We start from the raw sequence: 13135 nt of genomic DNA, 5'->3' as shown, positions 1-13135 counted from the left end.
CAGATTAATACCCAAATACCAAACTTCTCTTTTCACTACTATCCCCTTCCCCATTGATTTTTCCTCTAGCCTGTGTGGTCTCTTACCGATTGATGCCATAAAACAGGTTACTCTGCAGGCCCATAGACTCTGGGTTCTGAAAATATAGATAGTGGGCGGTGACTGGTTCATTCAGCTTTATTTATTAACAATATTTATCGAACTATAAAGATGTTTTAACAAGAAAAAAATCTTTCTAAAAAGTGTCTGCTTCTTGTAGTCCGAAGGCCATGTGGATCCAGCACTGCCAGAACTTTCTGACCGCTGTCCTAGAGATCGGGTGAAGTGGTGACAAGGCTCGTCAACCAATCTCAGGGGGAGCAGAGACTTGGCACTTCTCTTACTCACCTTCTTAATCCTAACATGAGAGTTTCCGCAGGACCTAGAATTATATCAGAAGCATGTGACTGATCAAGTACTACAAGATCCCTAAAGGGGTTTTCATTAAATCTCTTCCATTGGACATGTCTCTGCATATATATATATATATATATATATATATATGCACCTGTGTCTTTGCCTCCTTTCATAGATCCAGCTTTTTCCTGCCCTCTGCATATACACAGCTTCACTTCTCTCATTGCTCTAAGCCAGGGGTCCCCAAACTTTTTACATAGGGGGCTGGTCACTGTCCCTCTCAGACCGTTGGAGGGCCGGACTGAAGTTTAAAAATTAAAAAATATAAGAAATTCCTTGAAAACATAGCGCTAGCGGTACATGCGACCGCATCCGTAATACACTGGGCCCTCTCAATTAATTATTTAATATACTGCACCCCTTTGTGAACTAATTTATTTATTGGCCAAATTAATGAATTAATTGGGTCAATTAATTATTAAATATGCTGCCCCCCCATTAATTATTAGACTGCCCCTCATAATTAATTATTTCCTATGCTGCCCCCCACCATTAATTATTTCCTATGCTGCCCCCCACCATTAATTATTTACTATTCTGCCCCCCACCATTAATTATTTCCTATGCTGCCCCCCACCATTAATTATTTACTATTCTGCCCCTCATGATTATTTCCTATGCTGCCCCTCATAATTATTTCCTATGCTGCCCCTCATAATTATTTCCTATGCTGCCACTCATAATTATTTCCTATGCTGCCACTCATAATTAATTATATCCTATGCTGCCCCTTATGAGGGGCAGCATAGTAAATAATTATGAGGGGCAGCATAGGAAATAATTAATTATGAAGGGTAGCATAGGAAATAATTATTCCCTGTGCTGCCCCCTCATAATTAATTATTTCCTATCCTGCCCATCATAATTATTCCCTATGCTCCCCCTCCATTATTATTTTCTATAATGGCCCCATAATTTATTGTTTCATATATTAGGGCCGCCATAATCTTTCTACTGCTGTTTAAAAAAAAAATAAAATAAAAACCCTGTACTTACCTCTGGCTCCCGCCTCTTCTTTCTTCTGGCTGCTGCCGCACAGGAAGGGGTGCGCGGCCGCGTGATGACGTAATCACGCGGCCGCGCATCCAGGTTCAAGGAGCTCCACCTGCAATAATAGTGCTCATGCGAGCACTATTCAGTGACGGGCAGGAGCTTCGTGTCCGGACGGACGGAGGCCCCTGCCCGACTGCCGAAGGCCGTGGCCTAATCATAGGCCACGGCCTAATCACTGACTCTATTGAAGCGCCAGCCCGGGGGCCCCCAAATAACGGATCCAGGGGCTCGGAGCTTGATGGGACGGGGGCCGGATAGAAACGGTCCACGGGCCGCAAGTGGCCCGCGGGACGTAGTTTGGGGACCCCTGCTCTAAGCCATCTTCATGGTGTCGCCCACTGTGTCCCTCTTTTCACATTCCATCCTCAATGACAGAGAGGAGAGGGAGCAGGATTCTTCCTCCCATAATCTCCTGCTGCAGCTCCTCCTCTTCATCAGAACTCACACGGTACAAAAGTAAGTAGCAGGACTGCGAAATTATTTGATGAACATTCAGGGATTATTATTAAGGCAGTAAAGGCACATGGGCAACTTATTTAAAAGAGTGATCAATCCCTTTAAGCCCTTTCATGCTGCCCAGGGACGAGGCTTGTGTGTGACCAGCAGGGAATTTTATTTGGTTCAAAATATATATTTTCTTTCTTGGATAACTAAATCTGAGTGCCTATTGTTTCATATGACCCTGTTATTAGTCTGTAATGTCTTAATTTGTTTTAATAAGTACCCCATGATCTGTACAGCACAGCAGAAAATCATGGTGCAGACTTAAGCTCCATTAATTTCTATACAGCTGAGCTGCCATATCAGCACGCACCATGGTCTGGTGAGGAGTTTTTTTCGGAAGAAGGCAGCCATGTAGTTCAACCCCATTATATCATAAGAAATTGTGATATCCATCCTTAAGGTAACAACTTGGTGCCGCCTCTTTATTTCCTAGAAAGACATTCGTCATTCATGGGTGCATGACTCCTCACGGACACAAAGACAATAAAAAACAAATACAGAAGGATAGGCTCCAGAGCTAGATCACAACCAAGAGGGCAAACACAACACAAAATCGCAAAAGGCAGAAGAAAAGTCTGAAGACAGACAGACAGAAGATCAGAGACAACATGATACCTAAATACCAGGAGCTTACTGCAAACTGGTTTATAACAGGTGCAACATCCCCCACCGGGGCCTAGCCTTTTCTTGGGGCCTGGAGGCAGCCGGGGCCCAAAATACCGGAGTGGCTGGCGATTGCGGCCTAAGCACGCTGCGGTCAAGGTGCTTGGTATAGGGACTGGAGGGCTTTCCTACAGCCTGGCAGGTCTCCAGCAGGTGGTGTGTGCAAGAAATTAGATGGGGGAGAGGCTGATGTACTGGTTCTCCCTGGGGCAACCCCTGAGTGTCTGTAGGATGAGTCCCTGTGTGATGGATGGGGAGCCCATGGTGGTAGACAGCCGTATCCAGGGGTCAGACGCAGGCAACGTTGTGCAAGTGGTCAGAGATAACTGGCCCGCAGGAAGGTCACTGGTAGTAACTGCTGGTAGGGATGGAGCTGAGTCCAGATGGGAACCTCCGCTCTGGGGCTTAAGTTTCCTGACTTGCCCTCAGGTATCAGGCAGCGGCCTAAGGTACCTCTTCTTCCTGGTAGTGGGTTTTGAGAGCAGCTCTGCAGGGAGCTGCACACTGGACCTGCTGCTCTATCTATTGACTGGAATCCAAGACCTGTGCTCCAAGATGGAGTCTCTCACTCTCCTGCTCAGACAGACCATGTACTCCGGGCCCACCAGGGGGTTTATATACTCCCTTGGTCAGGTGAAAGCACTCTCCAATCAGCTTTGGACAATAACATTGGGCATTGTTAACTCTTGCCTCACCAGACAGTGGCTACAGCTGCTATTACAAAGCTCTCCAATACTTAAAGACCTCCTAGAGAGGTGATCAGTCTCCCTAACAGCTCCTGACAAGGAGATGGTTCTATTTGCAACTACCACCTTGCCTATGCGTTGGCAGGGGTGTTGCACAGGCACAGAACTAAATGCTAGCAGATCATTTTATATTGGCTTCAGGAATGATTGGAGTTCTGTTGCCCAAAGTGATGTGAGTGATTGTGTCAGTAACAGCAGGTTAAAGGGGTTAACCGAAATTAATAAATAAATTAGGACCAGGCTGGGGCATGCTTTTTAAAAGTAATAAATGTGAACTCTCCTCCTTCGGCGCTGCTGATGTCCCACACTGCGATCCATCTGATCCGCGCACAGCGTGCTTTCGGCCGGCCAGAAGCTCGATGTAATCAAACAGGGGCACAGATCAGATGGACCGGACCGTGGTGCGAGACATTGGCACCGCCGGAGGAGGTGAGTACACATTTTTTACTTTTAAAAAGCCAGCCCCAGCCGGGCCCTAATTTATTTATTAATCTAGGTTAGTACATTATGCAAATTAGCTGTTAATTGAGCATGAAGCACATAAGGTTCATTTGCAAATTTCATTAAAGAAGGGCATAAGAAGCTAAAAGAAGAGTGCATCCTGCCAGAGGTGGGGACACCACTATGTCAGTGTGCTCAGTTTACTATCCTCATCCGTGTACAGGAATATCTCATCCTCCTCCCCTCCCATCCCACAGCCCCGAAGGGTCTTTCCTTAGCATCTCCAAGAGCTCAGACATGTAAGCAGTGAATTGCGGAGAGTGTGCACACAGTACAAAAATAAATAGCAATTACTTGATGAACATTCATGGATTATCCACAAGGCAGTAAAAGCATGTGAAGAACATATGTTAGAGAGAAGCCAACCCTTTTAAAGTACTCTAACACCTGCTTTGTCACAGTGAGGGGGCATATCCCAGGGAGTGGTCTCTTCACAGGTAGTGGACGTTGAACAAGCTGGATGCTTGGCTTGTATGGCCAGGTTGATTGGTGGCTGCTACATGGCATTACTCTGTATAAGCTTGGCATCCCTTGTGGGCAAACACCAATAATATCAATGCGGGTGGAGACCATCAGGTTGTTGTAATTTTATCTAATCATTTCATTACTATCAGATCCCTGACACAAACTTTGCGTGAAATGCGTAAGATATTAGATATTGTTAGCTGTAGGTCATTGTATGAAGAGGTAGTACAGCGAGGATTTAGTGCCTGTATACAGAAGATGAGGCGTGGTCTGTCATGTTCCTCGCCCTACCATCTATATAACAGCGAGAATAGACTCCTGCTATGACACCGCAATCCATGTTGCGGATCACGGGTGCACCCGTGCTCCGCTGTGTGCTGCTGCTGTCCCTGCTCCCCCAGGTCGATACTTACATCTCCCGGTTCCTGGCTCCGGCCCGTCTGGCGGCGCTCCTGCTGTCGGACGAGCTAGTGCACGTCCCCGCTCTCTAGGGCGCGGGCGCTCAACTCTCAAAGAATTTAAAGGGCCAGTGTCCTCCTTATTGGCGCTGGCATTCCCGGCTCTGCTATATAGCCTGGCGACTCCCAGCATCCCCTGCTGGATCTTCAAGTCATCCTGCTGAAGAGAAAGCCTACTGAGCATTTCCAGATGCCTCCGTGATTCCTGAGCATTTCCAGACGCCTCCGTGTTTCTGTGGTGTGCCCGTGTTCCTCTGGCGTTCCTGTCAGGTTCGCTAGGGAGATTGCTGGGACTTCTGGTTCTTCTGGTGGTGCCAGCAGCGTTCTCCGTACCCCGGCGCGTATCCGCGCAAACTCCACCTCTCGTCCTGGGCAGCGGCTGCTAAGATCTCGCGCTGTCTAGGAGGGGCTGGGACTTTGAACCTCTGCTGGGTGCCTGGTTATTCTGCACCGTGAGGGGTTAATTCCCAGGTACTGTCCAGCTCCTATCAGATTCTGGAGGTGGAGTTCTGGCTGCATAAATTGCAGCTTCACTAGTTCCCAGTGCCAGTGTTTGAAAATCCCTTTCTCCCTGGTTGCTGCTCGTTTGTATTGCTCAGTATCTGTATCTATATTGTTGTTAACTCGGCTAGTTTTTGGACTTTGACTCTTGCTTACTGATTCTGCCTTTGACGTTCCCTCTAGTTGTGACTCCGGCTTGTTTACTATTCTTTTATGTTCTATGTTTGTCAGTCTGTTTGTGTTTGCCCTTATCCACACTTACTCAGTATATTCCGAGTCTTCAAGTAGTCGCCCCACGGTTTAGCGTGGGGGGGCTATAGGAAGGGACAGAGGTTGGGGTAAGCTCAGGGCTCACCTTCCCCTGTCTTGTGTGTACCCTATCCTAACAGTTCCCGTGTTCTTGTGGCGTTCCTATGTTCCTGTGGCGGTCCTGTAATCCTGTAGCGGTCCGGTTATCCTGTGGTCTTCCGAGGTCCTGCCAGCCGTCCTTCCGAGGTCCTGTCAGCCGTCCTTCCGAGTTCCTGCCATCCCAAGGTCCTGCCATCCCGAGGTCCTGCCTTCCCGAGGTCCTGCCTTCCCGTGGTCCTGCCTTTCCCTGGTCTTGTCAACCCCTGGCCCTGCCTACCCGTGGTGCTGCCAACCCGTGTCTCTACCTTGGCTGCCACCGTGGGCCTAGTCACACCCGTTGAGCGACCTGGTGGCTCCCCTCCGCAGCAAGACCCGCTTTGGACGGGCTCTGGCGAAGACCAGGAGTCAACTTAGTCCGCTCTTGGGTTGCAGCTAGCATTGTTTTCCCCCCAGCGGTAGTCAAGTGAGTCCACAGACTTTAGCCTCAGAGACTCTATCCGCACCCCAGTGCGTAACAGTCCTGACCTAAAATTGCTCCTAGAAACTGTGTACTTTAAATTCTTTGTTTTGTAAGTAAGTGGATTTTGTGGTAGAGGAATACTTGTGTGTGCTCCTGAGCTTTTATTATACCAAACAAGACTTACCTTTGAGATTAGTACCTACCTCTTCTACAATACTGTTAGTGAATGAAATACTCTAACACCCTGGGCATCAATATGTCCCCATATAGTTTATATAACCTGAAAGGACGACCATCTGATCTCAGTGAAGAATCAGTGTCAAATGTCAGTGTCGCCTAAAGACAATGGAGGATCATACAGTTCCCTCTGATTGGAATCAAGTGTTGGGAATTTGATCCTTTACATGTAGGCCTCAATTCCCGCACTGAGGCCTCATGCACACAATAGTGTGCTCGCCTGGGCTGTAACCTGGATGAAGCGTGTGGCCAGGTGGAGAAGGGAGGGGGAGTGAGCGTTCCTCACCCCTTCCGTCATTATGACCAGGTGCCATAGACATCTATGGAAGCCGTATCACCAGCCCCCATACGGTCATGTTATTTTTAGAGTAATACAGACCTGATTGCAACTGAAACTGCCCCAACGTACACCAGGGCTCAATTATTGGGGCACATTTACTTACCCGTCCGGAGGAGTTCACCTAAAGTGCATTGTCCAATGATAATGCACTGTGCCGCGATTCACTAAAATCGTAGACCTGATATCCTGCATGTGTCGCTTCCCCGCTCAGGTCCCTGGAGTTCACCATCTTCTTTCTGGTGCACACCCCGATTTCTGTCCCATGAAAGCAGCGCAGCTGTGCCACAATCCCCTGCTAAATACCTGTCCCAGTGGCGTAAATCCCGAAGATGTCAGAAAATCAGGCGAAAGTGGGGCCGCTTAGTAAATAAGCCCCACTATCTCCCCTCTTTAGTTTTTAACCATTTCTATAACTGAACTGTGAACTGAGTTTCTATTTATCACACACAGATTTCCTGGCTTGTCTCTCTCACTACAATATTTACGTCCAGAAAAAATGTTTGGCCATAACCGGTACATAGCTTTTATTATTTTTTTGAGTTGATCAAAAGAATTCCCTACTTCCAAAATATATTTTCTTCCATCAGTTGCTTTTCCTGTTCCAGAAAGAACTTGCAGAACTTGGAAAAAGATAACCTGAAGACAAGGAGCAACGCAACAACAACACAGCCCAGGGCCAAACTCCTCCCATAGATGGGGATGATCACATGACTATGACATCATCACAGGTCCTATAGCTTCTCTAGAAGTGAAGCCAGGAGCTTGAGTCCTCCCACATACAGGGCTGATCACGTGACATCATCACAGGTCCTGTCACATATATCTGGAGCACAGCTCTGCCGGTGGAGGTAGGTGTGTAGTCACCGGGGACATTTATCAGTGATCGTGATGGGAATTACGTCTCTTAGTTAGCTGGCTCATTAGGCTCCACTCACTAACAAGAGCCGGCTCTTCTGTCTCCTGAACGGCTCCCTATTAAATGGATAATAGAGAGCCGCAGTCCAGCCAGTCACCCCATTCCACACCATGTTTAACCTGATTGTATCATGTTAAAGGGGGCGTGGTGAGCTAGTTAGGGGCGGGGTTAGGCAAGCCATTGGCTCACTGCAGGGAGACGACGCCCATCGCTCACTGAAAAAAAGTCGTCTTTTAAAGCCAACTCGTTCGCAAACGACCCATCACTAATCAGTGACCCCTCACTTCCATCTCTCTGGCTTGGGGTTTCCTCCTGGCCGGGGGTCTCATAAGGAGGTTGGTGGTTCCTCATTGGCCGGGCTGTGTGTCACTCCAACAGCAGAAGATGTGACCAGTACAGAGGGGGGGACAGGAATGGGAGAGGGGACACCCGGCATCCGCGTTGTGAATAGGTTCTTAGTTAAGACCACTTAAGGTTATGAACGCAACGCTAGCGGAACGTGTGACCACGGCCGTAAGCTGACAGAGATTTGCTTTGAACACAGGGTCAGCTAACCTCTGCATGGGGGAGGGGAAAGATAGCAGAGCAGAGATAATGGTGATGATTGCAGCTTTGTAGCAGACGCTGTCATGACTCGGATATACTCTTAAAAAATCATAGGAATCTGTCCATTGGTGAAAATGGGTGCTCCCTTTAAAGGAAACCAGTCATCATCATGATCCTTTTTACACAACGACAGGTTCTGATAGCGTTAACTATGTTGAGTTAAAATTCCCAGGTCTGCATTCTTAATACTTTCACTGCTATATAAAAGTTTATATGACATTACCTGGCTCCCTGCCAACATTGTCCAGCGACTCAAGGGTCACTGTTGCCTTAATGCATCCTTTCCTGCTCCTCACTCATCCCCCTTTCTCCACCTCTCCCTCGCTCACTACCTCCTATGTCAGCACAAGGAGTGAGCATCAGAAAGATGAGTTAGGAAGGGGGAAGCTGCCCAACCCCACCCTGGCAATGTTGGCAGGGAGCCAGGTAATGTGAAATCAACTTTTATAAAGCAGTTAAAGTATTCAGAATGCAGACAAAGGCATTTTTGTATGCTGTATGCATCTTAGGTTCTAATCCACACAAAAGCCACCAACTACCATGGATTGTTTTTTGCACAATACTTTATATGTTTTTTTTTTATTGGCTAATTTTCTTTCTCTTCAGGATCAGACAATGGACAGAGACACGAGGGTGGAGAGAATCTTCCAGCTCACCCTAGAGATTCTCTTCTATATTACTGGAGAGGTGAGAGATTGTGATGAGGTCACATGACATCATTATCTATGGGAATAACAGATGATAGGACTGGAGAGGTGAGAGATTCTGGAAATGTATGGAGGGAGATTTATCAATGTGTCTCTCCATAACCAGGATTACACAGTAGTGAAGAAGACCTCTAGTGGGCGCTGTCAGGCCCCTGTGTATGAAGGACGGGGGAGAACCCTGAGCCCAATCCCGGCTCCTCCACCTCACCCCCTGATACATGATGACATCAATGAGCAGAAGATCCTAGAAGTCACCCACAAGATGATGGAGCTGCTGACTGGAGAGGTGACACTGCTGGGAATGCTGGGACATTATACAGTAACGCTATGAAGGGATCTGGGTGATGACGGGATCATTGTGTGTGTCAGGTTCCTATAAGGTGTCAGGATGTGGCTGTCTATTTCTCCATGGAGGAGTGGGAGTATTTAGAAGGACACAAAGATGTGTACAAGGACGTCATGATGGAGGACCACCAGCCCCTCACATCAGCAGGTAATAGACAGGACGAAATCCACACGTCCTTTCATTATCTGTATGGAAAGAAGGAATTCAGTCTCTGGATGTGTTTCCTACAGGTAGATCCAGTAAGAGAACATCACCGGAGAGATGTCCCAGTCCTCTTCTTCTACCACAGGATTGTTCAGAAGAGAAATATGTCCCACAGGATCATCAGGTAGATGGAGATAAGACGTAATGACATCTTCTCTGATCTGTGGAGGTTTATTTTATTCATAAAATTATGTATATTGTAAAATCTTATGTCCATATAGTCCTATATGATTATATCTGACCCTAGACATTAGATGGTGTCAGGAGATTCTCAACATTTCTGTCTATTGAGTTTGGTGGTTAAAATAACGAAATAACATAGTGGAGACCTTCAGCCGTGTCTCAGATAACTCTGCAGTCAGGTCTTGTTTAATCGTCATGATATTTACTGATCTTTACATATTTTCTAAAGCTTTTCCTGTGACTTCTCCATTGTCTGGTGACTTCTTACAATATTTGTTTCTCAGTTTGTGTATCAGGGTGAAGATGTGAAGAATATTCCTGCCCCAGAGACATATGTGAGGGGCGATGAGCGATGTAAGGAGGAGATTCCTACAGGTAACTGCCCAGGTGAGTAGTAACCACTAGATAAAGCAGAGACGAGTGATAACACAATACAGAACATGGAGACATAGACTAAGAAAAGCTGGAAGGTGGGAGCTATGAGGGTCAGGAATACTGCTCACCAGGACCTCGGAGGAAGAGACTGAGATGTTACATCAGTAATAATACAGGACCTTATGGTAAGCAGGAAAGTCATAGCCACCATGGGCAGACAAGAAATGCTGCATGTACCCGGATTGCTGATATCACACAAATGTCCTGTGATACATCTTCAGAGTTTTTTCACAACCAATGTTTATTTTATGTTATCTATTACATTTTTTGCAGATGACTGTACCAAGAGCTCAGAGGAACATCTGATATCAGAATCTGAAGCAGAGGAACCTTATATCACACAAGATACATCAGAAGAGCAGGACAACATCCCAGATGAATCCTCAGGATTTCACAGAAACGATCCATCACATGATCCTATTAAATGGGTCCTATCTGAGGAATCATCAGGAACTGCTAAGAATATTATGTCCGGCTTAGAATGTAGGAATCATTTCAGCTTTCATGCAGATATTCTTATGCATCAGAGTCACACAGGGGAGAAGCCATTTTTATGCTCAGAATGTGGGAAATGTTATAGTGCAAAATCGGACCTTGTAAGACATCAAAGAAGTCACACGGGAGAGAAGCCATTTTCATGTTCAGAATGTGGGAAATGTTTTTATCAAAAATCTGATTTTGTTATACATCTTAGAGGTCACACAGGGGAAAATCCTTTTTCGTGTTCAGTATGTGGGAAAGGTTTTACAGCCAAAGCTAATCTTGTCCGACATCAGAGAAATCACACAGGGGAGAAGCCATTTGCTTGTTCATACTGTTGGAAATGTTTTAATCAGAAATCGGATCTTGCAAGACACCAGAGAATTCACACAGGAGAAAATCCATTTTCATGTTCAGAATGTGGCAAAGGTTTTACTCAAAAAAATCATCTTCTTAAACATCAGAGAACTCACACAGGGGAGAAGCCATTTTCATGTACAGAATGTGGGAAATGTTTTACAGCCATCGCCAATCTTGTTAGACATCAAAGAACTCACACGGGGGAGAAGCCATTTTCTTGTACGGAATGTGGGAAATGTTTTACCCAGAAACCAAATCTTGAACGACATCTAATAATTCACACAGGGGAGAAGCCATTTTTATGTTCAGATTGCGGGAAATGTTTTGCCCGGAAATCAAATCTTGTCGACCATCAAAAGTCCTCACACAGTGGTCATGCCGAATTTATGTTATGAATGTGGAAATGGTTTTAGCTACAGATCACATAATTGCATGAAATCAGAAAAACTCACCCAGGACAAGTATGATGTCATGCAATAAAAATGGACACAAAATGTATTGTACTAAGCCTAAAAATGTACTGGGCCACATTTACTAAGGGCCGTGCACCAGTTTTCTGTTGGACTTTGCGCCTTCTTTTATGTTCTAACGTGACGCATGACACAAAATTCGACACTGAAATGGGCGTTCCGATGCACATTGGGACCGTGTGCCACATTTATCATACAAGGTCAGGCAGAAGTGTGTCGCACGGCCCATGTGACCCCTTCCCTCTCCGTAGAGATGCAATGTACATGACCGTGCAAACGGGGAAAGATAGGACCTAGTTGTCCTATCTTTTCCTCGTGTACGGTGGCACACGTGTGCAGCACCGCATCGCTCCGTGCGGCCATTGCCGTCTATGGGGGGGGGCATATGTACGGCCACAAGATTGTGTCCATACATATGTCACCCATACAGTTGTGTGAAATCACCCATCGTCATATAATTGTAAGAGCTGAGAACTTGTTACCCATCACCAGAAGACATTTACTGCTAAAGAATGTATAATTTTCCCATCTTTTAAGGAACATTCCACCATTAAGTTTGTTATGTGCTGCATTATAATACTCAATTTTTCTCTCATGTCTTGTTTACTTTGCTGTTTCTATGTATCACATTGTTAAAGGGAACCTGTTACTAGGGACCTCATTTTCACTAAAGATAGGTTGCAGTAGCCCATGCAGTAGCTGTATTACAAATATGACTTTGTGCCTTCTCTAAGCATTTGCATTACAATGTAATGATGTGTTATAACTTTCCCAGATTCCTGACAGACTCCTCTGTATAGTCCCAGGGTTTGGGCTTTGATTTGCATGCATTTCATAAACATCACATGATATGCCTGACGCTGTTCTGCTCGATGGCGTAGCTGTACACGTGTGCTCCAGCTTGGATGTCCTGAATCTTGCACCCTAGGAATGTACTGTGATACCGAGTGAATATATGGTCATATTACCATTGAAAACACCTGTATTGCTTGGAAAACGATTAATATATGTCACGAGTGCCCCCGCACTCACATCCCGGGTTGTGGGCACACCCTTGCCTCCCCGCAGCCCCCGGCTCACCTCAATACATTATCTGTCCGCGCATGCCCGCCGGCACTCTAGAATTTAAAGGGCCAGCGCACCACTAATTAGTGCTGGCCATTACCAGGAAACTTATTTAAGCCGGCCTCTCCCAGCATTCCCCACCAGATCTTCGTGCCTTTTGCCTTAGAGAAAGCTTTGTCTGATGCCCTGCGCTATTATTGTTGTTTCCCGTTGTGACACCGGTTCCGTTCCTGACTATGCTCCTCCACTGCCTTCCTTGACCTATTGCTACGTCCCCAACTCTGATACCGTGCTGCCCGTCCTGACCTCCTGCCTGTCCCCGACTACGAAATTGCCTACCGTTCCTGTATTTCGACCTTGGCTGCCACCACGGACCTGCTTTGTGGCGGGATCTGCTGAAGACCAGGTGCCACTTAGACCCCGGTCGTAGGTGTTGGCTTGTGTCACCGTCTGCGGTGGTTCAGAGGATCCTCTACCTCCAATCCTGACAATATAAAGATGAAATTTTGCCAGTTTACCTCCATGTGAATTTTAAAAGTCAACATGTGACTTGCCTGTGCTGTGCACTCCTGAGATCTCTGCCCCCACCTTTGTGCTCGTGTACAGGTCCTCCCTCCTGCTCCATCACAGA

The 13135-nt window shown here is 46.5% G+C and overlaps 1 protein-coding gene across 1 annotated transcript in view; it reads left to right on the top strand.

Annotated features, from left to right (window-relative positions):
* Positions 1 to 3808: 3808 nt before the first annotated feature.
* Positions 3809 to 13135, top strand: part of LOC140066023 (uncharacterized) — a 34763-nt gene continuing 25436 nt past the window's right edge. Inside the window, exons 1-2 of the mRNA XM_072113587.1 lie at positions 3809 to 3851; positions 10403 to 11357. Coding sequence (XP_071969688.1) covers positions 3809 to 3851; positions 10403 to 11357 — 998 coding nt within the window. The remainder of the gene's footprint in view (positions 3852 to 10402; positions 11358 to 13135) is intronic.

This window comes from Engystomops pustulosus, chromosome 6 (genome assembly GCF_040894005.1).
Source record: "Engystomops pustulosus chromosome 6, aEngPut4.maternal, whole genome shotgun sequence".
In the NCBI taxonomy this organism is placed as follows: Eukaryota; Metazoa; Chordata; class Amphibia; order Anura; family Leptodactylidae; genus Engystomops; species Engystomops pustulosus.
This window is presented reverse-complemented; position numbering and strand designations above follow the sequence as displayed.